This window comes from Aphanomyces invadans, assembly GCF_000520115.1.
Source record: "Aphanomyces invadans strain NJM9701 unplaced genomic scaffold supercont1.4, whole genome shotgun sequence".
In the NCBI taxonomy this organism is placed as follows: Eukaryota; Oomycota; class Saprolegniomycetes; order Saprolegniales; family Verrucalvaceae; genus Aphanomyces; species Aphanomyces invadans.
In genome coordinates this window covers 1,527,303-1,550,147 of record NW_008580149.1, presented here as the reverse complement: position 1 = coordinate 1,550,147, position 22,845 = coordinate 1,527,303, and the positions used below count along the sequence as shown (strand labels likewise).

The 22,845-nt window shown below is 57.7% G+C and overlaps 8 protein-coding genes across 9 annotated transcripts; 5 read left to right on the top strand and 3 right to left on the bottom strand.

The window, feature by feature from the left end:
* Nucleotides 1-6: 6 nt before the first annotated feature.
* On the top strand, nt 7-429 carry H310_02937 (hypothetical protein; the record flags this gene model as incomplete). Its single annotated transcript, XM_008866633.1, has 1 exon — nt 7-429. One exon carries the CDS (start codon nt 7-9, stop codon nt 427-429), a length of 423 nt encoding a protein of 140 aa, XP_008864855.1.
* Nucleotides 430-868: 439 nt separating this feature from the next.
* Nucleotides 869-2,213, top strand: H310_02936 (hypothetical protein). The gene has a single exon (XM_008866632.1). The coding sequence runs from the start codon at nt 1,032-1,034 to the stop codon at nt 2,091-2,093; it is 1,062 nt and encodes a 353-aa protein (XP_008864854.1). The 5' UTR covers nt 869-1,031; the 3' UTR covers nt 2,094-2,213.
* A 44-nt stretch (nt 2,214-2,257) lies between these two features.
* Nucleotides 2,258-9,293, top strand: H310_02935 (hypothetical protein). Its single transcript, XM_008866631.1, has 5 exons — nt 2,258-3,035; nt 3,095-4,240; nt 4,303-4,766; nt 4,825-8,093; nt 8,147-9,293. Exons 1-5 carry the CDS (start codon nt 2,340-2,342, stop codon nt 9,088-9,090), a joined length of 6,519 nt encoding a protein of 2,172 aa, XP_008864853.1. The 5' UTR covers nt 2,258-2,339; the 3' UTR covers nt 9,091-9,293.
* A 656-nt stretch (nt 9,294-9,949) lies between these two features.
* H310_02934 (hypothetical protein) lies at nt 9,950-10,585 on the bottom strand (the record flags this gene model as incomplete). The annotated part of the gene is made up of 2 exons (XM_008866630.1): nt 9,950-10,187; nt 10,303-10,585. Coding segments are annotated over 2 exons (519 nt in total), but the record flags the coding sequence as incomplete, so codon positions are not given.
* A 1,532-nt stretch (nt 10,586-12,117) lies between these two features.
* Nucleotides 12,118-15,871, top strand: H310_02933. 2 transcript variants are annotated; one of them, XM_008866629.1, is made up of 9 exons: nt 12,118-12,161; nt 12,203-12,238; nt 12,288-12,628; nt 12,679-12,927; nt 12,982-13,204; nt 13,251-13,822; nt 13,888-13,929; nt 14,027-15,598; nt 15,655-15,871. In XM_008866629.1, exons 3-9 carry the CDS (start codon nt 12,296-12,298, stop codon nt 15,823-15,825), a joined length of 3,162 nt encoding a protein of 1,053 aa, XP_008864851.1. In that variant the 5' UTR covers nt 12,118-12,161; nt 12,203-12,238; nt 12,288-12,295; the 3' UTR covers nt 15,826-15,871. The 2 variants fall into 2 exon arrangements, with proteins under 2 accessions (XP_008864851.1, XP_008864850.1); XM_008866628.1 differs by having other exon boundaries at nt 12,118-12,218.
* Nucleotides 15,872-15,909: 38 nt separating this feature from the next.
* Nucleotides 15,910-17,115, bottom strand: H310_02932 (hypothetical protein; the record flags this gene model as incomplete). The annotated part of the gene is made up of 2 exons (XM_008866627.1): nt 15,910-16,591; nt 16,643-17,115. The coding sequence occupies 2 exons, from the start codon at nt 17,113-17,115 to the stop codon at nt 15,910-15,912; spliced, it is 1,155 nt and encodes a 384-aa protein (XP_008864849.1).
* Nucleotides 17,116-18,954: 1,839 nt separating this feature from the next.
* H310_02931 (hypothetical protein) lies at nt 18,955-20,774 on the bottom strand. Its single transcript, XM_008866626.1, has 9 exons — nt 20,443-20,774; nt 20,364-20,388; nt 20,209-20,314; nt 20,046-20,141; nt 19,889-19,990; nt 19,704-19,832; nt 19,516-19,650; nt 19,263-19,469; nt 18,955-19,220 (listed from the first exon to the last, which is right to left on the bottom strand). Exons 1-9 carry the CDS (start codon nt 20,711-20,713, stop codon nt 19,110-19,112), a joined length of 1,182 nt encoding a protein of 393 aa, XP_008864848.1. The 5' UTR covers nt 20,714-20,774; the 3' UTR covers nt 18,955-19,109.
* A 386-nt stretch (nt 20,775-21,160) lies between these two features.
* On the top strand, nt 21,161-22,027 carry H310_02930 (hypothetical protein). Its single transcript, XM_008866625.1, has one exon. It carries the CDS (start codon nt 21,288-21,290, stop codon nt 21,969-21,971), a length of 684 nt encoding a protein of 227 aa, XP_008864847.1. The 5' UTR covers nt 21,161-21,287; the 3' UTR covers nt 21,972-22,027.
* The last annotated feature ends 818 nt before the right edge of the window (nt 22,028-22,845 follow it).

Sequence of the window (22,845 nt, the reverse complement as noted above, 5' to 3'; positions counted from 1 at the left end):
AGATACATGGAATCGAGTTGTGGACACGGACGGACAGATACCAGTCGCGTTGACGCGAAGATGGACATCCACATGGGTTTTGTCGCCGCCGACGAGACCTCCTCCGTAGTTCATCATGCACTATACACCTCGTTGATCATCATCTGGCGTGAAGGACGTTTGCGCACAGCAATGGCAGTGGGGTACCCAGGTGCAGACATCGTCGACGGGTGGAGAAACTTCAGCGGATACGATGCATATTCGTGCGTCAGAACAGTGCACTGCAAGCTCGGGATGTATTCGAAGACGAGCTCGGCTGTTCGTTGCGTCGGCGCTTGCTTCGCCTCGCTGGCCATGCCGCCCGACGCGTCCACTCCCATGACAGGATACAATTCTGTCCGACTCATCCAGTGGCATTCAAAACTCCAGTCTCCGAGATCATCGTTTTGATTGGCCACTGGATATTCAACCCACCAATGGAATTCGTTGAAACGGCGCGACCTTTGGAGCTTTAGACGCCGCCGCCTTTCGCCGCCCGCGGCAAGGTGACAATGCTCGATGCCAAGCACACGGCGTCGGCGCGATTCAAGAGCTCGAGTGTAGAACGAGAAGGAAGACAGATCGTGTTGTCTTTTATGGTGCTCCAAACGCGCGCGGCGCGCGCGGTGTGAAATATCTACCAAGCGCAGTCGAGGTAAGTCTGGTCGGATGTTAAGGATTCGCCGCTGTTTATAGCGACGGGTCAAGATGGCGGCGGAGCAGGGCAGTACAGCGTGGCCAACGTTCAAGAAGGTACGCCATGGTGGGCTGTCGTTTCGTCGGTTAAGGCAGATTGGGGTAAAAATAGAGGAGGCAGCGACAAGGCGCGTGGTAGTTACAGATTTCATAAGTATAATTCCTCGTGAGCAGTCACTTCTCCGAGCCACCTCACCGCGCGGCATCGACGACTGACAGCGCCGGACTCTAGAGCAGCCCGTCCCCGCACTCACAGTCGTAACAAACCAGCCAGATCAGCCAGCTCGCGAGCGACACACCGTCCACGTTCTCCAACCATGGGATGCACACAAAGCAACCTCGACAGTGACAAGGACGCTGCCAAATCCCGCGAAGTCGACCAAGCAAATGAAGAAGCCCACCGACTCGAACAAGAAAAGGTCAAGCTCCTCCTTCTCGGTGCCGGCGAGTCGGGGAAAAGCACGATTTTCAAACAAATGAAGATCCTGTACGGGATGCCGCTCACGGAAGAGGAACGTCGGCACTGCACGCCGATCGTATACAACAACATTGTGACCTCGATGAAGATTTTGCTGGATCAGTGCGTCGAGCTCCAGCTCAAGAGCGAAGTCAAGTGCGTGGAGGACTTTGACGAGATCAAGGCGATTTCAGACGAAACGGAAGTGAATCCAAAGATCGGCCAAAAGATCAAGAACCTGTGGACAGACCCGGGCGTGATGGCGACATGGGCACGGCGAGCCGAGTTCCAGATCGTCGAGTCGGTCAAGTTTTACTTCAACGACATCGACCGCATCATGAAGGACGACTACCAAGTCACGCAGCAGGACATGCTCTACGCGCGCGTGCGCACGTCTGGCATCGTCGAAGAAAAGTACCAGATCGACGGCGCGACGTTTGTTATGTACGACGTCGGCGGCCAACGCAACGAGCGCAAAAAGTGGATCCATTGCTTCGAAGACGTGACGTCGGTCATTTTCGTCGCGGCGCTGAGCGAGTACGACCAGTCGCTGTACGAGGACTCGAGCACGAACCGCATGATCGAAGCGATCACGTTGTTTGACGAGATTGTGAACAACCGGTTCTTTTCCAACTCGGCCATGATCCTCTTCCTCAACAAGAAGGACCTGTTTGAAGAAAAGGTGAGGAAGATCGACATCAAGAGCGTCGAAGTGTTCAAGGACTTCCCCGGCGGTCTTGGCGACTTTGACAAGGGCGTCACGTACTTTTTGTCCAAGTTTCTCGAGATGAACCGCCAGCCGGAAAAGGAAATCTACCACCACGTCACGTGCGCGACCGACTCGCAAAACGTCCAAGTCGTGTTCAATGCGTGCAAAGACATTATTCTCAAGCAAAACATCCGCGGCTCCGGCTTCATGTAGACTACCCACCTCCCACCACCTCCCAGCGACAAGCCTCACAACATGCTTGACCTCCCTCATGAGCGAGCAACGTAGATCGGTTTATCTCGCATAAAAAAATTGCATGCATTCCCAAAAAAATTTTTACTTGATGGTATCGGTTTCATGGGGGATCCGAAACGAACGCCGTCCCGTCAACCACGAACACCCGGCACCACTTTTCTCGTGTCGCACGGGGAGCCAGCGCTCGGGGGCGGCGCGTGCGGCATGGTCCAGGTCAAGTTCCATGGCGTCGCATGTGTCCTTGGCCTCACGGCGGTGCTGGTGAACATGTTTACGCTGCCACTGCGAGGCCTGGTCGTGCCCACGGTCGAATTACTGGACACACCGTGGGCCCTCCTCGCCGTCGACTACACGTGGGACGCCATCATGCTGACACTGTTCGTCGTCCAGCTCGCGCTCTGGCGTCCGTCGTCGTCGACGACGTCAGCGTTCGCGTCGCTAGCCGCCGCCGCCACGACATCTCCGCACCGCGTGCGGCTTTGGATCGAATGCCTTGCGTTTCTCCCGGTCGACTTGATCGCACACGCCGGGGGGTTCCGCGGCAACTTTGGCGTGTGGCGACTCAACCACGTCGTCGCCATTCTGCCATTCCTTCGGTACCTCCGCATCACGGAAGGGTACTTTTGGCGCGTGAGCGTTCAGATGCGCCGCACGTTGTACATCTTGACAATTCTTCCCATGTGGTCGCACTGGTTTGCCTGCATTTGGTTTTACGTGGCGTACGTCGAGAGGCACGACTCGTACTCGTGGTTGAAGCAGTCCATGTACCCAGAGTTCTACAACACGAGCACAGCCACGACATACCTTCGTTCGATCTACTGGTCCGCGACGATGCTGACGACCGTCGGGTTTGGCGACGTCACAGCGGTCACGCGCGGTGAAACCCTCGTCTCCATTCTCGTACGTTGGCTCGATTCGTCCTTCGGTCACAAACATCCCACGACAATGAGGTTTTGTAGGTGATATACATGGGCATCTTGATCTCGTGTGCATCGATTGCGTGCGTCCTCAAGCTCATGGAGCATGCAGATCGCAACCAAATGGCGCTCCAAGAACGCCTCGACGACGTATGTGGGTACTTGGAATGGCGCCACGCCAGCGACGACCTGGTCGACCGCGCCTTGACGTCGGTCCGAGCGTCGTTTGTGCCGCAAATCGAAACGACGCGGGCCGAGCTCGCGACGCAACTACCCTATGCGCTTCGAGCACGCCTCCAAATCGAGCACGAAGAAGTCCTTGTGCACACCGTGCCTCGCTTCCACACGGCAAGCAAGACCCTCCGCGCCGCCATCTCGGAACATGTCATCTACGTGAGCAAAGCTCCCGGAGATATTGTCGTTGTCGCGTCCCAACCTCTCGGTGGGTTGTACCTTCTTCGCCGAGGCGACGCCACCTACGTGGATGGTGGCGCTGTCGTCAAAGCGTTGGACATCCACGAGTATTTTGGAGAAGATGCGCTGTTCAGCGAAGACCACGTCGCGCAGTACACGGTCGTGTGCACGTCGGGGTGTGAGTTTGTCTATTTGGCCCGCGAGCACTTTCAAGACATGTGGCAATTGGAACAAGATCGTCACCCGGACACTGCGCGTGACGAGGATGGCAACGACGACGATAGTGGGGGCGGGCACATCCTGGCCAAGCATACCGCGACCACGATGGATTCGAGCGCTGCCACGGCGGGGTCGACGAGTCGGCGGCGGCGGTGCCGCGTGACGTCGGCGGACTGGCTGCCCAACTCGATGTTCCGGCGGGTGTGGACGCTCGTGTGCTTTGGCGGACTGTTGTACAACATTTACGCCGTGCCGCGCGACTGTGCCTTTTTTCGGTCGCACAACCGATTCGAAGCCCCCGACGCGGAGGCGCTGGTGGACCTGGGACTGTTCTGGGGCTTTGACGTGCTCTTCCTCGTCGATTTTTTTCTGCACTGCCGGCGATTCTACGTCGAGCACGACGGCCATGTGGTCACTGACCGACGTCGCGTATTCCGCCGGTACATTCGGTCGGTCTGGTGCTGGATCGACCTCACGTCGATCCTTCCGCTCGACGTTGTGTGCGTATGCGGGTGGCACTCGATGCGCGATCTTGCGTTTTTTCGCGTCAACAAGGTTGTGCTACGTCCATATGCAACTCATTCGTCGGGCTCATCGTGGTGTGTTTGGCCGAGTAGATCGTGCGCATCCTGCACCTGACCGAGTACTTTGAAGTGGCCGAGGCGCTGCTCCTGTCTCGGCTTCACGTCCACGTGTTTACCCGCCGCATCTTTCGGATCATGTCCATCTTGGTCTTGTCGGGGTACGTCGTCGGGTGTTTTTGGTACTACGTGGCCGAGATCACAGCAACCGACTACCCCGACGCCAACTGGGTCGACCTCGACCAGTCGAACCCGCAGTTTTACTTTCAATCGTACGCCCACAATCGATTCTACCTCGTCCGGTCCATGTACTTTGGGTACATTGGCGGGTCGACGCTCGGGTTTGGCGACATTGTGCCCGTGAACCCGTACGAGACCATGATCGCGACGGTCATGCTGCTCTACGGTGCCATCCTCAAACCGGCGCTCGTCGGCGGCGTCGCGTCGCTGCTGCTCACCCGCAACAAGGCACAAGTCACGCACCAAAAGATGCTTGTCGGGTACGTACTTTGCCGCCGCCGCCCGTCGTCTGCGATGCTCGAGTCGTGCGCTGACTAGATTCAAATGGCTCGTGGCGTCGCACAAGTTACCAGAACGGCTCCAGGACCGCGTGCTTGGGTACTTTGAGTTTATGTGGGAGCACGAGTACTACGAAAAGGAAGCTGCTATCTTGGAGTATGTGCCGGAGCTGCGGTGGGAGATCGTTCAAACGATGTGTCGAAACACGGACCCGAGTGCGTATTTTTTCCGCCACGTCAACGAAGACGGGATGCGCGCCGTGTACGCCGCGATGGAGCCGCAGCTGTGCATTCCCCATGACGCGATTGACGTGCCGAGGGGAAGCCTGGGCATCCTCGTGTCTGGTCTCGTCGTTGTTCATGGCTGCATCCAGTCGACGTCCAACAACGGCAACGCGATCGAACGAGGCATTCAAGCAGAAGCTGTCGCTGAGTTTGTCGTTGAAATCGACAGCGTGGAATCGCTCGACCGTCGGACGTTTGGATTGGCGTCGTTTCTGGAGTTTGGAGCGGAGAACGACGGCGCGGCGGCCACAAAAGTCCCCGCCATGCCGTCGTTGACGTATCGCGCGGGGTCGGAATTCTGCGAAGTGCTGTGGCTGCGAGCCAAGGACGTCGCGGCGATCTTGGGCACGCAAATGTCCACGTGGAAGTCGCTGCGCCGCGACATGCAGGTGCATTTGGACGCCACCATGCACCATTATGCCATGAACGAACTGGAAAAGGATGGACGAGATGGCGTCCAACGCACGGTCGTTGACTTGATGACAACGGCGATGGTCAAACTTGGAGACATCGCGATGAAGTCGACGTTGAGCCATTTGACGCGGTCGGCAGCGCCATCGTCGTCGGCTCATGTCGTGCCGTTGCCTCCATCCGACCATGTCTCGACAACGGACGCGACTTTCCCCGCTACACCGGCGTTGTCGCCGCGGTCGAGAAAGCTCAAAACATGCAAGGGCCCCGTTGTCAAGTGGACGCCGACGTCAAAAGCCTCGCTGGAAAAGGATGCCCTCGTCCACAGTCGGTTCCATCCGAAATCGCGGTTCCGGCGCGTCCTGAATGTGCTTGTCGTGCTCGCCCTGCTCTACAACGCGTTCCTCGTTCCGTTTCGCCTCGCCTTCTTTTCGTCGTTGCAGCCCGCGTCGTATCTGTACGGGTTTGTCGTCGACTACGTCCTCGACGGGCTCTTCCTCGTCGACATTGCAGTCAAGTACCGCTATCACTTGCTTCGGCTGCGCCAGGACACGTCGGTGCTGTCGATTTCGTTTCACTGGGCCGTGTGGCACTCGCTCAAGTGGGACATCGTGTGCGGGTTTCCCGTCGAGTTGTTTGTGATCGAGTTTGTGCGCCGGCACCCCGACCAACTTGTCGCGGTGCTTACCGTGTGCCGACTCCCCAAGGTCTTTCGTCTGCGGTACTTTACGATTCGCATCCGAGAGTTGGCGCAGTCGGCGATCCGAAACAAGCCGCAGTGGAGCGACGTGGTCGTTGTGTGTCGGTACTTTTTGTTTATCCTGTTCTTTTCGCACCTCCTGGCGTGCGGATGGCACTACGTGGCGTTTGCGGACAAGGGGATTTTCCCGTGGTCGACAGACTGCAGCACGCGCGACAACGCGAACGGCGCGGGTGACAGCGACGCAGTGACGGCAGAAGCCACGTGCTTGTTTGCCGGAACCTGGATCGAGTACCAGATCCATGGCATGTACTTGCCCAAGGACGGCGGAACGATCTGGGAGCGGTACTCGCGATGTTTCAACTATGCGATTCAGATGCTGCTCGTTGTGAGCTCTGGCATCATCGTGCCTGTAAACATGGTCGAGACGATCGTGTGCATAGGCGCGATCTTTGCCGGCATCTTCTTCAGCGCCGGCAAGATCGGCGTGATTGGGGAAATCATCTTGAAAGTGGACGCGGCATCGACGTCGATCCGCCAGGCCACGGACGCCCTCGCCAAGTACATGGCGTTCCACAAGGTGCCGCAGCCCATGACGGACAAAGCGCTTGGGTTCATGGAGTTCTTGTACCGAAAACGTCGCAAGCTCCTGTTCCAGGAAGACGAGATCGTCGGCATGTTGCCGCGCCAGCTCCGCGACGCCATCGTCGACCATATCAAGCACACGCGATTGATGCAGAGTGACTTGTTTGCGCACCTGCCGTCCGACGTCGTTGCCGCCGTCGCCAAGCATCTCAAGTCCAGGTCCGTGGCCCCTGGCGACGAGCTCGTCGGTGAGCTCCGATACAACCGATGCATGTACTTTGTCAAGCCCGGAAGTGTCCAGTATCAAGACCCAACAATCCCGACCAAGCACAGCAAGCGACTTGGCGTGTTTGGCGAGCGGAGTTTGCTTCTAGATGAGCCGCATCCACACACGATCTGTGCGTGCGTGTTCACGGAAGTGTTTGTCCTGCGCGAGACCGGCATGGATGCTGTGTTTGACGCGTTCCCGGAGCTCAAGCAGCAGCTCCTCGACCGCCTCGACGACGCGACGAATGGCCACGGCGACGACGCTGTAGACGGGGCGCCGCTGACCGTCGACATCAAGTCGGACGAGAGCGCCACGGTAGAGCTGCAGCATCGACATGCCGCGCGCAGGACGAGTGACAGCCACGACGAACGCATGGACGAATCCGCTGTCGCCCGGACATGGATCGAGCCGGACTCGCGCTTTCGCCGCATGTGGGACGGCATCTTGTTTTGGACAACTCTGTACATTTTGATCGTGCTGCCGCTTCGCGCGACGTACCTCGTCGAGGATCGCGTGGATTCGCTTCATGAACTGGTCGTGTGGTACGGCGGCGACGTGCTGGCGCAGGTCCTGTACGCGCTGGACACGTACTGGAGCTACAACTGGTTTGCCTTTATGGACCATTCCAAGTTGATCCGGCACCGCGCCAAGATTCGCGAAAACTACCGGTCTTATTTGGTCCTGGACCTGGTCTCGATAGCGCCCTACTGCCTCGGGTCGTTTGTGGTCGGGCTCCCGGCACTCAAGTTCCTCGTGATGCCGCTCTTGCTGCGGGCAAAGCGGTTCCCACGGTACCTCCGCCGCTTCTCGCGCAACTTTCAGTTCTTCTTGTGTCGCGTCAGCGGCAGCATGCTGCACATTCTCCACTGCATCCTGTACTACGTGATCATGGTGCACTGGTGGGCGTGTGTGTGGATGTTGCTGCATCGGTACGTGGAAAAGCACTCGGCATTGACGTGGGCTGTCCGCGACCCGTACATGGGCGGCGGCAAGCTGTCCGTGTGGGACGAAGCCACCGGAGAGCACAACATTTGCACGTCCATGATCGACTGCTACGTCCGTACGTTTGTCGTCGTTTGGTCGAGCTCGACACGTGACAGGAACGTCGTGTAGGTGCGTACTACTTTGTGATCACGTTTATCGGGACGGTCGGCCTCGGGGACATTCGAACGGGCGGCCACCTCGAGTACTTTTTCGAGAACGTCGAAGCGCTGTGTGGGTCGTTCTTCTTTGCCGCGCTCACTTCGTGCTTTGCGTCGTACTTTCAGTTTGCCGACACGTTTGGCAGAGGCGCGACACAGGCCAAGCTCAGCACGTTGGCGAGCTACTTTCGCGTGGCGCACACGACCAAGCCGACGACGCGCGCGATTGTGGCCAACATGAAGCTGTGGTGCCATCGCACGGGCGGCGGGCTCGTCGAACACGCCGTGGCGGCGTATTTGCCCGTCCCGCTGCGCGTTGAAATCGCCACGTACGTGCAGCGCCACCTCCTCACGTCGTCGTCTGCGTTGACGTCGTGCGATGCGTACATCCGCCATCGTCTTGTTCTGGCCTTGCAATTTCAAGTCGTGATCGGCGGGACGGCCATGTACGAAGCAGGAGACAGTTTGGACGAAGTCGCGTTCGTCTCGAGCGGCAGTGTCAAGCTCGTTGTGGCCCCGTCTGCGTCTGGCAATGATACCGTTGCCGTACCGCCGTCGGCTCTGCGCCACCGCGTGGTTGTGGGCGAATCGGGCTGCCACGTTGGCCGAGGCGAAGCAGGGCCTTGTCCCCATGCCATCTCTGCGTTGGAGCACGTAGAGCTGTATGTCCTCGACGCCATGGGCAAACGAGAGGTCCTTGGTCACATGCCGCGTGAGAATCGCCAAGCGTTTCTAGAGATGCTGGATGGAACGTCGCTGCATGCTACGGCGATGGCGGACCACCCCAATGGATCGCCGAAGAGATCACCCATGGCCAAGCCACGCACGGTCGACGAAGATGAAGACGAGATGGTTGTCAGCGAGGACGACGACGACGCTGCGTGGCTTGCCATGCCCCAATCGTTTTTCAAGTAAAAATGGCATATGTGCGTGAAAACAAGTCGAGTGGCGGCGTTCGGCAGTTTGTCCAACTGGTTGAACATGTCATCACGTCAAACCGACGATGGTGGTGGAGGTGGACGCTGTTGGATGGAAGACAGACATCCCTGCCTCCGGCCGATGGTAGCGATGTCATCTATCTCCGATATAGTTTGTCGTGGACGCTGTGAAGGCCATCGCAAGCACACCCGCGCGATGGAGGTTTTCCCGCGACGGCTCATGGCCGTGCGCCTCGTCGGCTGCACGTTGGTCACCATCCTGATGTCCGGCACGAAGTCGATTTCTTGCGGAGTCGACCTGCGTGCTTGGAAAAAGATTCGCAACCGACATGACTGGGGAAGCCAGGACATCGCATGTTGAGTGTTGCCATCGGTTCGTTCGCTCGGTCAGCGTGCAGCATGCGCATGGGTGCATCGGTCGACCTATTGCTCGCCTCACAGGAGCGTATATATATGGTTGCATCGTCTTGGGGGCTGGAAGAACGTCGCGGTGATCAGTACATGCACTTGAAACGCTGTGAATGTGACGTCCCAGAGTGGCGGAAACGATCGTTGTGGCGGAGGCTCGTGCCGCGAACGAGAAATACGCCAAAGTAGCAGCACGTGTTAGCAGCTAAATGGGGCGATAATGCGCACGAAGGGAGTGCAACTGTTGCCAATGGCGAAGCGCCGCAACCATGACCCCCGCACCGAGGGCTACAAATACACAGCTCAAGATGGTAGGTACCCACGACGCCGACAATGTCGTAGTGCTCTCGAGGGCCGAAGCTTGGTCTTGACTCGGATCGAGGTACGGGTCGAGAAATCGGAGCCAGTCCTCCAATGTCCAGTCGGGATCAGGGTCGTCGACAACAACGTCGTTCAAGAAAAACGTGGGTGTCCCGGTGACGCCCCGAGAGCACGCGTACTTCCACGCCACACGCATGTCCGAGTCCCGTGCAGTCCCGCCATGCCCGGACATGCCATCTTCCCACTGCTCGCTTGTAAGTCGTGGGAACGTTTGATGCGCAAGCTGGGCGAGTTGGGCCGTCACGTTGGCTTGTCCGTCGAAGTTGTGTCGCTTTGTTGCCAAATCTATCACACGACAGGGTTCGTTTCCGCATTCGAGCGAGCGTGGGAGGTCACCTGTCTTGGTTGTCGAAGACGGCGTCCGCCCATGGCACGAACGTTGCCGGGCCGAGGGCATGACGAATGGTTTCGCTTGCTTGTGCGACGGAATACGCTTGATGATGGTACGGAAGAGGAAATGGATGGACGCGAAGACGAAAGCGGGACGGCGACGCGTGATGCACGAGGCGCTTGAGTGCACCAAAGGCGTCTTTGCTGTACGGACACAGCAAGTCGACAAACACCTCCAACTGCACAGACGCTTCAGCAGACCCGTTGCCAATGGTGTAACCTGGCGGCGAAGCTGGCACCGGGACTTGGGCCACCACCACCAACAGCGCGGGCAGCAACAGTGCCAGCATCATGGCCTCCACTGGACGCGATCTTTTAGAGGTTTATGCAACTCCCCTTTCATTGATTGGCCAAAATGCTATGACGGGACCAATCGTATCGCGCGGAATGTTGAAATATCTCGTCAGCGACGTCGTCTTGCATCGAGTGTATCTTCTTTCGCCAATCCAGCCACGACATTGTGACGGAGCCACGGCCATTAGTTGATTGTTGGCCGAGGGGGTATGGATCGCATGTCGCGTGAACGTCGTTCCCGCTTCCGCTTGGGGCCAGCCACCGTCTTGTCGGCCAAATCCTGTTCGTCGCCATGACCGGTCGATGAACAGCGCGTACTTCCCATGACAACCACGAAAGGTTGTGCACCTTTCGAGCTAATCCATTAGACCCGTTCTTTTTCCACGATGGTTCAACGGGTATGTCCACCAGCTTCCTTTGTTGGAGGCATAGCCTCCACACGGGTCCGACCGTTGGCATCCTTCGTTGACGACACCTTGCCCTCCGTTCTCGACAAAGCGAGCATGGCAACTTGGCCAGAAGCAAGGAGATCCAACGAATCTCCTCGAATGTGGTCAGATCGATTCTTGATCCAGCCTCGTCTAGGGGATTTACTCGCGACCGTGGCACACTAATTCGTGTCTGGCACCCACCGTCCTCGGACTTAAGTGAAACGATTCCTCCCGCGCGGCTTGTTCTCATGCGCGCGTTCGTGGGCCGCAGTGCTACAAGCTGTCGCTATAGTCTTGGAAGCTCAGTTGCTTCCGTGCAATGACGCACTCCGCTACATCACACACACAGCCGTTGCACCATTTCCAACGTCACCCAACCCATGCACATACATACGACTGTTGCTTAGAATCGTCCAAGGCGTCAGTCCATGACAACGGCACCATCATTGCGCCCTTTGATGGCACGGTCTTGTCGCTTGCGCCTGGGTTGCTCATTCTCCCAAGAACAGGTGCACACGTGCCGCACCCAAATATGTAGTGCACACGACCAGACGAAACCATGCGTCTTCTTGCAGCACTACCAAAGCCGTTGGGTCGTCCCGACGCAAGGCGATGCGGTGGGGGCCAAGGCGCAGCAGCAAAACGATGCGAGTTGCATCTATGGGTGCAGCGGCGTCGGGGCGGCAGCGTCCGCGGCGACGCGGCGACCAGAAGTGTGTAACGTGATGGTTGTCGGCGGTCGTTTAGCACGTTCGGTCCGTGGTGGGATTTTTTCGACTTTTCGATGTAGTACTTCATTTTAGTATTGTCGATGAAATTAGTTTGTATTTTATTGTTGCCCCTCCACAAAACCCCCCGAGTTAACCGGACGCGCAGCCCATCAACCCGACGACACCCCCCCGTGTCAAAAGTTGTTTATACGACATGTAAAATGCATTGTGATTGGATACATTCGACAATAACGTCGTTTGATTGGTACGATTTGACTTTTTGTGCCGAATTCTCGATAGATGTTTTATACGGGTTGTCATGTTCACACTATTTAGCGGCGTCGAGCGTTCAAAATTGCACCGGGTGCGAGTAATTGCGTGCTGATCACCTGCAGTTCAGCATTCGTCGGCGGTAGCGACGACAGCGCCGACAGGTGATTGTGTCGGTGTACGGGCCACGTCTAACCACGAGCAGGAAATACCCGCAGGAGGTAGGTACCCCCCGCTGTAGGTGTGTCATGCGCATCGTGATGGACGTCGTCTTCAATTGTATGCTCCAGGTGCCTCCATGAACAACTTGGCGCGGTCACGTCCAGCGTCTCGGCAGGCTTCGCACGACTCGGATTTTATCAGCTCCAGCGACGTGGAGCCTGCCAAGCACGCGTTTCGTCGCCTCAAAGGCGAAGACGCGGTGTGGTCGAAACATCTTCGACCTGACGGCCAAGGTGGCAGCAACTACAGCCTCGCAAATGACGACAACAACGACGATCTCGACTTGTCCGTGGACTACAGTTATGGACAACGAAGTGTGTTTGCAGCTGTCGCAGAATTGAACGCAACGACTTCGTTTTCTCGATCGAATGCGTCCTCCATGTACCCTCGGACGTCCGACTCGGCCTCTGTACGTCCGCCACTGCAAACGGTCCGTCACCAACGATCGCATCGTGGTAGGAATCTCTCGGAAACAACGGCGATTACGGTCACAGCGCGTCGTCGTCGTCCATGCCCGAGTTCACGACTGGAGGTCGGTTTAAAGACACAACGTCATTCCAGACGAAGCAAACGTCGCGGATATCCAACTTTTTTCGACGGCGGCGGTCCATCTCGTCCAAGAAAGTCGGCGGCGTCATTCACACGGGGGACATTTACATGCAGGGTTACTTGTCGAAACAGGGATCATGGCGCAAGAACTGGAAACGGGTACGAGTCGCACTGATCCTCATGGCGGGACCGCTCACGTACATGATGGCACAGCGATACTTCATCCTTCGAATTGACGAACCGTCCCTGGTGTACTGCGACTCGGAAGAGAATCGCGAAGTCCTTGGCCTCGTCCCCATCACAAAGGACACCACGATCGTCGACGTGTCGTCGGCAACGTCCACGTTAGCGTTTGAAGTGTCGAGCCCGAATCGGGCCCTTCTGCTCGAAGCGCCGTCCCCAGACGTGTTCAAGGCATGGATCGATGCTATTCAAGGTAGGGAGCATCATGTGCCATGGCGCTCACACCTCGGCGCGCGCAGAAACGATCGACCTCGTCACGAGTCGGCAAGACAACGATGACGAAACGTGTGGAAACAACGCCCAGGTCCGATTCTCGCCGGACATTCGGACATCGCTCAAGGACGACAACTTGATGTCGGCGCGGTCGTCGACGGCGTACTCGGCGTCCACCACGGACGACATTGCCAACGTGTACGACCTGCGCATCGAATTGACAATCGATGGCGGGAAGGGCCGCATGGCGTATTACGTTTTGCTGGAAGGGATCGATGTGTCGACTGACGGCGGTGCACCGGACGTGCACAAGCTCGCGCAGACGGACGTGTTTCGAACGGAGGAAGCGACAAGGTCTTCCATGGCGTCGCTCAGCACCACCGCGGTGCATTGTCGGCACGCGTTCACAGTTCTCCTACCCCTCCACCCCGACAAGCACTCGGACATCCGATTCTCCCTCTTTCGCGCCCCGCATGCCGACGATGTCAACTTCGGCAAGTCCCCGTACGCCATTGCGACCATCGACATGGCGTCGTTCCTGCCGCAGGCCATCGCGACCTCCGGGTGCGACTTGCCGCTTCAGCTCGCCAAGAAGGAGGTACTCATCTCTAGAAACAGCGACGGTGGTCATGGACACCATTTGAATCCATCGCTCTCTTGTAGCGCATGGCCAATGCCTCCGCCGTCCACCGCAGCACTCCGTCGGTACGTCGGTTCTCCAAATGCAGACGTGACCATACTGTTGCATGGATCACGTCCTGCCCTGACTGCTTCGTCCTTCTCATGCTGCGCCCCCCGTTAGAATCGTGCCGCGTCGGCCCAAAACAACACTCGGACGCCGTCCGTGCAAATGGACGACTTGGAATATTCGCTTCACATTTCAGCGTTTGCTCCAGATAAACGAGTTGTCGTCGGGTTGCCAGATACGACCGTCGTCACCGCCCATCGCAAGTACATCGTCCCAACGGCGCTGACGACGTGTGGCGTCGTTGTCGTCGAGGCGATTGCTGTGCCCAAGGCGACGTTTGCCATGCCGATTGCGTACTTGACGTTTCTCGTGGACGACCTGAGCGCGCGACTCGAGACAGCGCGGCGCACGGTCGACAAACGCAAGCTCGGGCCACTCGAGAAACAGTACGAGGCACTGCAAGCCGACGCCCGGGCGCACATTGCGTTTTTGTCGGAAGAAGCCAAGGGCAAGGCGCATTTCAAGCGGAGCACGTTCAAGAAGAAGAAGGAGTGGGCCATGGTTGCGACCAACATGCACATGCAAACGATGCAAGTGTACCACGGGACGGACCTCACCGGCACGTTCACGACAATTACAATGGGTGCTGCCGCCGCGCACACAAGGGGCTTCTCGGCGGGGGGTGGCCACCGCCTCAAGGAAACGCTGCACGACGTCCTCGGCGAAGCAAATCGATTGCGGAAACCCAAGTCCAAGGACCTCGACCCTCTCAAAGCATTTGAGCTTTTCCACACCCCGATCGGCCTATTGAGCTCGTCGAGCGCCAACCCGAACTGCCCCAACAAATCGTACGACCCCGTCTCGGTGGCTCAAAAAGCATGGTTTGATCTCGAGATTCGCCACCACAGTCTTTGCGTCCAAGTGTTGTCGGCGACTGCGACGCAAATTGCCGGGATGCTGGAATTGGCCGCGAAAGGCAGCATCCACCACGCAATGATGTGGGAAATCGTCATGCGCAACAACCTCCTCATGGACTTTGAGTCGCTCCTGAGCACCCAGGGCAACGAAGGCGGCATGCTCGAGGATTTTCGAGTTGCGTGCAGGTGGCTCGAGCACGTCGTGTTTAGTTTTGAAGTGAGTCCGAGCGTCACCGAGTCGGTGTCGTATCGGTTATCCCGGGGAGACAACTACCTTCTCAACGTTGTGGTCCGAATCCCGGTCACGTTTGGCGAGCCGCTGCCGGTGGACCTCGCGACGGGAAAAAAGACGTTCCGAGTCCTGGCGGTTCTCTTCACGCAGGGCGTGAACGAAATGCAGAGCTTGGCCCATGCCATGCACAGCTCGAGCACGGCGATTCAAGACCAGATCAACATCGAGAGCTTCGAACGACTCGGCCATTACTTTGCCCGATTCAAGAAGCTCAAGTTTTCGCACATGCCTCGACCCCGCGACGGCTACGGGAGTCCATTTCAACCGAATTTGACCGAGTTGGACGACATGTGGGCCCAGATTGCCGCGAGCATTACGCAGCCCATGCACAAGAAGAACGTGCGGCTCCTCATGACAACGTCCGAGTTTTGTCGGCGGTTGGGGGGCGGTCGTGCCACGTGCTGCAAGAGCGGCAAGGATCGAACCGCCATGTCGGTCACATTGGAGCAGGCGAGGTTGCTCGTGCAGGAGGCCAAGGTAAAGCCGATCCATTCGTCCTTCCACGCCGGACGTCTTTCATGGGATCGATGTAGGCGCTGAATCTCAAGCACATGATCGAAACGATGCGGCTGTGCGGCGTCCGGCGGGACAACGTATTCAAGAACATCCAGACGCACACGTACGCGTTCAACGAGCTCCAGCGCAAACTTCTCCCCGAGTGCTACAAGCCACCCGTTGGCACGTACAAGAAGGGGTCGACGTAAAGGTCGGCATCGGCCCCAAAATACATGATATCATTATTCAGTGCCATCGAGAGCTCGTGGAAGAGGGTGCGACCGCGGGCATCGTCAGGATGCATGGAGGGGAAGCTGATCCGCCATCGTGAGCTGTAGCTCGTGGCGAGGCTTGACCTTGAACAGTCCATGTTGCCGCAGCCACGCCGCCATCTCGCGGGTGATGACTGTGGGGGTGTGGCGATGGAGTTTGGGCGCTGGAAGCGTTGGGGCGTTTGGAGAAGGGGCTTGGTCAAGTGTCGTCGACTCAACTGGACGAAGGGAGGGGGAGGAGGCGCTGGCCACCGACGACGGGGGGCTGGTGCTGGCAGTCTTCGTTTGCTGAGTCCGTTGCAGGGACGAGTTGGACGCTGTAGGGGGGCTGGGGGGTCGCGGCGGGTCCAGCTTCAGGCGTATCTCGATAGTAATTGTCTTTGGTTGAGGCGACGGTGGCGGGCCATCCAACGGCTCTTGGCGGCTGCCCTCGATGCTGGCCATGCAGTCGCTCGGCTGCGATAACGTGTCGTCGGCGTACATGCCGTCGTCGTGGGGACACGTGATGGTCGTGTACGACGACTTGGATCGCGTTGATGCACCTCGAACGGAGGCCCGAGAAGATGAACGGAGAAGAGACGGATGCTGCAATGTGCTCAGCGTGTGCAGGAGCTCGAGCTTGCGCAACTCGGACTCGCGGTTGTATGCGGAGATGTTGTTGGCATCCGCTTGACTTGGACACCACGTCGCATGCGACGTCTTCCTACTCGTGACGGAGGTTGTCCGGGGACACTGGGACTCTGGGGGAACTCACCACGTTCGCTTGACTCGCCGCTTTCGTCGCCGCTTCTTGGTTGAGGTCGATGCCAAGACGAGCGCTGGCACGGGTGGTCCCCTGCCCTCGTCGTGCACTTGGTCGACTGCAGCAGCACTTGCCTCGGGTTGCAGTGGCTTGTCTGTGGGTGTGCACTCTTTCGTGCACGACGGCGTCGCATCACGCATTCGTCTGGGAGGAGGGGCGTTTGTGTGTGGCGCGAGTTGCACGGGGGGAACGTCGATTGTGGGCATGGTGGTGTCGTCGCGGAGATGCGAATGCGCCAATGCGGTCAACGTCGCCATCATCCGCACGAATCGCTGGCCAAGATCGGTGCGCAGTCGACGATGCGGGGACAACGTGGATGGCGGAGGTCCACTCGCCTGTCGCACGACATGCTCGACGCGCGACGATTCTGAAATGAGTCCAAACGAGGGCTGCTGGATCGGTCGAAACGCCACCTTCTTCGGCATGACGGCACACACCACGTCAAGCGAAATGGTGGAAAATAGCCCCAACCGTTTCACGGCTACACGGCGATCCCCTCATGGCGATCGGCACGCAGGCGGCCCATCGTTCGTGAGAAGGGTGGCCAGCGATGCCACGACATTCTTGCGCCATTGGCATGCCGTGCGACCCACCGCCTTAACAACGGTCGCCGCATCTGCACACCAGGTCCGCTAGCAGCGGTATCGAAGCGGTGTTCGGTCCGAGTGAGCCAGCAACACCCATTCGCATCCGACAAGCCAGGGCATGATGTCGGGGCAATCCCCCCTTTTTGCTTTTGAATTCGAGTCCCATGCACGTCCTGCCGCACTGTCGCCGCTTCCTGGCCAACTCTCTCACATGTGCACAAAAGACGAGACGTCGCACACGTGGCTGGCAGATGCGCAAGCTTTGTGAACGATGCATGGGGGCGCTGAGCGCGAGGCTTGTTGTGGAGCGTCATGGCCAGCACGACATTGTCAAGGCTGTCCCCCTGCCATGTTGGCAGCGCGTGTCCCTCGTGAAAGGTCCCTCCAACTCCCCCCAACGGGACACCTCTTCGGCACATGGGAAGGCCAAGCTCCTGGCGCTGGCGATCAAAGTATCTGCCGCCATGAGCAGCCATATTTGCCAGCTTGGTATCGGACGGCATGGACAAATTGTCTCGGAGGGGCTTTGACGCGTCGGGCCTGCCTGCAAGAACACACCAAAACGTGGCATGTCCTCGGACCCACATGGATGTGAGCTCCGTCACGCAGCTCGAGTCGACGAACTTGTTTACGCTCGTCCACAACGTGCCGCTCGTCGAAGTGCTTGACGGGTCGTACGTGAGCGCGTGGCCCGACAACGTCGTGCAGCAGGCACCGCATCTCCGAGAGCTGTGGAGGATGACTGCCCGACTCCGACATGTGCACTTCGAACGAGCCCATGATGTGGCGCCACGAGTCGCTTACAGGCACTGCCTGGACCTCAGCACGAAAGCTTTGCACCAACGACGGGCACGTCGTTTAACGTTGCTTTGCCAATGCGTCGGCATGCTGCCGCGCTGCGCGAGTTGATACGGCAAGGTAAGATCTTTGATGGGGGGCACATTTGTGACCACAATGCACTGCAGTCGAGTCGACGTGTTGCGTCGCTGCTGACCAACCTCGAGGTGCTCAGTTACGTCGCTCTGGTCGCCATCCTCTCGCGCCGGTCACATTGGATCCACACACTCCTGGACGGAGCACGGTGTGCGCTCAGCTGCGTGGACAAACTTGTCCAACGTGCACATGGACGAAAGGAACTTCTCGACATCGTCGTGGATAGCGCTGGAAGGCGTGGGAATGTGTCGTGCCCGCGGCCAACTAGCCGCTTCTCTCAGTCGAACCACCGCCCATAGGGGTGCACTGGCCCCAGATATGCGCTGCAGACGTCGTACGGCCATCGATGGAGTCGGATGAACGAGCTGGATCACCGTACCACTCCAATGTTGGACCATACCTTTCGTAGCTTTTGCACTTGTCGTGGTGCTTTGCGCTCCGCGACGCCGTCGATCGATCGAGCTGCGTTGGCATCGGTGATACATGTCTTACACGTCATCAGTACATCCACCTGCCTTCCTACCCTCCCACGGACGTAGCGCAGCGCATCCACACACAAGAAAGTGATGGTCGCAGGGACCTTTTTGGGTCGTATCGCCAAAATGCCATCCCCACCTCGCGTACATCGAACCTTTCCTGTGTCGTCGACGGGGGGACGGCCGCCGCCATGGACGCTGCGATCGAATCGCGTCCGCAGTTGTCGATGCGAAGGGTACGTTCGCGGTGTGGACGGCGGAGGACGTGTAGCGATCTAAAGCAGCAACTCCCGATGGAATGACGTGGCACACTTGGCGGACAAAAGGTCACGTCTATTTGATGTCTGTCCACCAAGTCCTGGCCGTGAGTGACTGAGGTACATGTCCAGCTCGTTTCGAGCCGCCGCCACGAACCCCGACGTTCTACTTTCGCTTGGCCAACTCACTGAGCGCGTCGAATGTCTTGTTGTCGGCTAGCTTGCCGTCCATGGTCGCCAAGCACACAGCAAACGCTTGGACCGCTGACAGCGGATGCTACACACGTCGTCACGACCATCGTGCCATGTTCGGGCGAACCTTGTAGTCTAAGTTAAACATATGCTTGTGGCACGAACACTGCTCGTTGGGCCCCGGGGGCTGACAGGACACGCGACCAAACTGCATGACGACGTCCGCGTTGGCATCGCCGTCGCACTGGAGCTGAAAATTCTTGACGCTCGACATGGTAACCCGTCCGTTGAAATTCAGCACGTGCCCCCGCGCCTTCTCGTCGTACTTGGGGCGCTACAGCCGACGTGAGCATCACCTCGTACACTATCGCAATGCCCACCTTGTTACGCAACTTCACGACGAGGAGGTCGTCGTCGTCATCTCCACCGTCATTCGATCCCTTGGCGTCGTCGGCGCCGCCTTTGTCTTTTAGCGGAGTTGCCACTCCCGCCGCATTCACAGACGGTATGCGAATCTGACCCACGAGAAACGTCAAGGGTGTGCCTCCATGGCAAAACCATCACGCACGGCCATCCGCCCAGGGCCCATCTTGTCGTACGTAAAGTCGACAACACCGAGAATGCACCGGACGTTGGATGCCAGCGACGTCTTGGACGGATTCAGCCCTTGGTCGTACATGGTGTACGACGCCCCCGACTACACGCCGCCGCCGACGACGACGTCAGCGATCGATCGAGGAGAGGATGGCGTACCCAGTTGCCCCGCAGCTTGCCGACAATGAGCCCGCTGCGTCGGTCCGTTGGGCACCTGTCCATGGACAGGAGGTAGTTGGACGTTTTGTTCTTGATCCGCTTCTACAACAACCCATCGCGCGATATGAGTCTCAATGCGCTCGTCCATTCGCCAGACCTGAGCGCCGAGCAAGAACTGTTTGCCATCTTCGAGAAAGAGGCGATATACAGGCCGCATCATATGAACCCCGCTCTTGTCTCGCTCGACGTAGCACTGCATCATGGCATGAGCATCGATCAAGGATCGTCCCGACGGACCAAACGCCATCGCATCACGTTACCTGGACGGCCTTGTTGCCTTTTGCAGGCGCTCGAGTTACAAAGTTGCGCAATGCATTTAGGTCGACGCTGATTTCGGGCAGCGTCGTCCGGTACACGTCAAAGCTCCTATTCGACCGTTCGTCACTTATCGGCACTCCTGTCAGCGAGCATGTACCCCTCCTTGGCGTGGGCAACCCGCGCTGTCGATGGACCCTCGTCAGAACAACAGCGACAGCATTTCAAGCAAGTCGTACCTGTGGTTACTTCATCGTCTGAGCCGTCGTTGCCGTCGTCGCTGTCGCCGCAGTTGTCGCGGATGGCGGCGCGGGCCAAGTGCAGCTGCTTTGTGAAACGAGCGTCCAGGGCTTTCGCGTCACTCGAGTCGTCTGGGGCGGCGTCGTCGACCTCGGCCATCATCGTGTCGAACTTGGTCACCTCCTTGGACGTTGGCGGAGCCTGCCGTCGATGCCCCCACTTTTCTTCGCTCTGGTTCATGACTTCGCTGGCGCCACAACCTGGGTGCATTCAAACCGCCGATGGTCTCCCAGGGCGACCTGTGCAGCTATTTTTGCTGGACACTCGAGGCGTTTTTTCGACTGTGACAACAGACAGGACCATCCTGCCATGCGCAAGCGGCATTGCGATGTCCTCAATGACGCAGACGGCAGCATGTCGCGGGATCGACGAGCTTCACAAGCTCAAATGTCCACTGTGTCCGCCTGGCATGACAGACCACCTTCGACTCAAACAACTCGAGAGGACAGAACGAATTTTATTCAAACATACATACATTTTTATCCGGTCTGTGGGCTACACGACCAGGCGGGACGATGTACATCGGAATCATGCTACAAAGGTTGCATCTTCAATTCAGTTTATGCGGATGTATCCGGAAAAGGGGCAGACATGATACGCCTCGCCGTTGGCCTCGTCTTGATGGGCTTCATGCGCAAGCAGTCTGGAATTTACTGCGTTGCGGAGGGGGACAGAGTGGTGGCTGGATAGCACCCCCCTGGTTGGTCCTGCAGTGGATTGGAAGCACAGAGATGGATGGGTATGTATAGTTGGTGCCGCCGCCATTGGCTTTTCTTGCGAAAGGATGGTACGAACTGTTCACGCGTCGCTGTGTTTGGCTTTCGCGGCACTTACGGCGGCTCGAGATGGCCACGGGAACAACATGATCGGGGTATCTCGACCTGGCGACAGAGCAGGCAATGCCTTCAACCTCGTTGGCATTCCCCAAGCAGGCGCCGAGCCGTCAGAGTTTGCCGAAGCAGAATTTGACCATGCATTCTCCGCCATGGACGAGACCGCGATCGCACTTCCCAACACTCCGTCCCCAGAAGAGGCAGCTGTCGTAGGAGTCCAATATCGTAGGCCACTCAACGACGACGAGAATGCTCGAGCACAAGAAACGATTCCCTTGCCATCGTCGAATGATGAGCCAACGATCACCGACAACGTAGAGGACGATGTCGATTATGCCGGTGATGCCTACGACGGCTCTGGCGACGCCGAACCACCTGCAGGCAATGCCACCGATACAACGGAAGCACCTGTCCAAGTCGCATCGGTGGCATTGTTCTCCGAAAGCGACTCCTCCTCCACATCATCGTCGCCAACTCCGGTTGGCATCGTCGGGATTGCGCTTGGGTGTGTCGCGACAGTGTGTGCCACCGTTGTACTCGTGCGGAGTCGGCGACAAGTCGCGCTGCCCTCGTCCGAGTCGACCCTTGTCATGGACGACATTCGCCAGCGTGAAAGTGACTGTGGAATTCATTAGACCTCAAGTTGTGTTTCGTGGTATACAGTACAGCGTACATTCTAGGGATAAACGAGATCATTCATTTGAAATGTTGAAATGCATTGTTTTCCACTGGAAGATCTACCAATAACGTAAGAGACCAATTGTTTGTGCTCCAAAACCAACCAATCCGAGAGCGTAAAAATGTCGCGGCAAATCCTCTATAATATCATACGGCACTTGTCAATTGGCGCCACGATGGCACGTCCACGGTTCCGGTACAAACGCAAGGACTTGGACGATGCCGTCCGTCGTGTGTTCGATGGTACTAGTGGGAAGCAAGTGTCAAGTGCCACACATATACCTTACAATACACTGATGATGTATGCTCGCGCTGAGAAGGCCAGAAAGGACCGCGCGCGACGGCGTCCTGGTCCGAAGACTGCGCTACCAAAGAGTTGCGAAGATGATCTTATTTCCTGGATCGCGGCAATGCAACGTGATGGATACTCTCTCGATCGTCAAGCAGTCATGATCAAGGCATCACAGCTGATGCGAAAGATTGACCCCTCCCACACACGATTGTCAAGTGGTTAGTACAAGCGCTTCCGTCAGCGTCACCCGATTTTAACCCGCCGAATGGCTCAAGTCACCAGTCATGCAAGAAACTCCGTCGACCCCGTTGGTGTCGAGCGCTTGCACGAGACACTGTCGAACACGATATCCGAATACGGTCTCACTGCTGAGCGAATACAGTCAACTTGATAAAAACTCGACAAAGTGGTACTCCAGGTTATATGGAAACTTGTATGAGCTGCGTTGTAGTAGACTGAAATTTTTTCACTTGAAGTTGGCAAGGAACTCCTGGTATTTCTGTAGCTGTTTTGATTCGCCGAAAGAGGACAAAAATATT

Coding starts and splice junctions, on each gene's coding strand:
- H310_02936 (XM_008866632.1), top strand. CDS start 1,032: ATGGGATGCACACAAAGCAACCTCGACAGTGACAAGGACGCTGCCAAA.
- H310_02935 (XM_008866631.1), top strand. CDS start 2,340: ATGGTCCAGGTCAAGTTCCATGGCGTCGCATGTGTCCTTGGCCTCACG. Junction 4,241..4,302: donor CGTTTTTTCGCGTCAACAAG/GTTGTGCTACGT, acceptor TTGGCCGAGTAG/ATCGTGCGCATCCTGCACCT. Junction 8,094..8,146: donor CATGATCGACTGCTACGTCC/GTACGTTTGTCG, acceptor AACGTCGTGTAG/GTGCGTACTACTTTGTGATC.
- H310_02933 (XM_008866629.1), top strand. CDS start 12,296: ATGAACAACTTGGCGCGGTCACGTCCAGCGTCTCGGCAGGCTTCGCAC. Junction 13,930..14,026: donor TCCACCGCAGCACTCCGTCG/GTACGTCGGTTC, acceptor GCCCCCCGTTAG/AATCGTGCCGCGTCGGCCCA. Junction 15,599..15,654: donor TGCTCGTGCAGGAGGCCAAG/GTAAAGCCGATC, acceptor GGATCGATGTAG/GCGCTGAATCTCAAGCACAT.
- H310_02931 (XM_008866626.1), bottom strand. CDS start 20,713: ATGCACCCAGGTTGTGGCGCCAGCGAAGTCATGAACCAGAGCGAAGAA. Junction 20,389..20,442: donor AGACGATGAAGTAACCACAG/GTACGACTTGCT, acceptor GTCCATCGACAG/CGCGGGTTGCCCACGCCAAG. Junction 19,991..20,045: donor AGTTCTTGCTCGGCGCTCAG/GTCTGGCGAATG, acceptor GGGTTGTTGTAG/AAGCGGATCAAGAACAAAAC.
- H310_02930 (XM_008866625.1), top strand. CDS start 21,288: ATGGTACGAACTGTTCACGCGTCGCTGTGTTTGGCTTTCGCGGCACTT.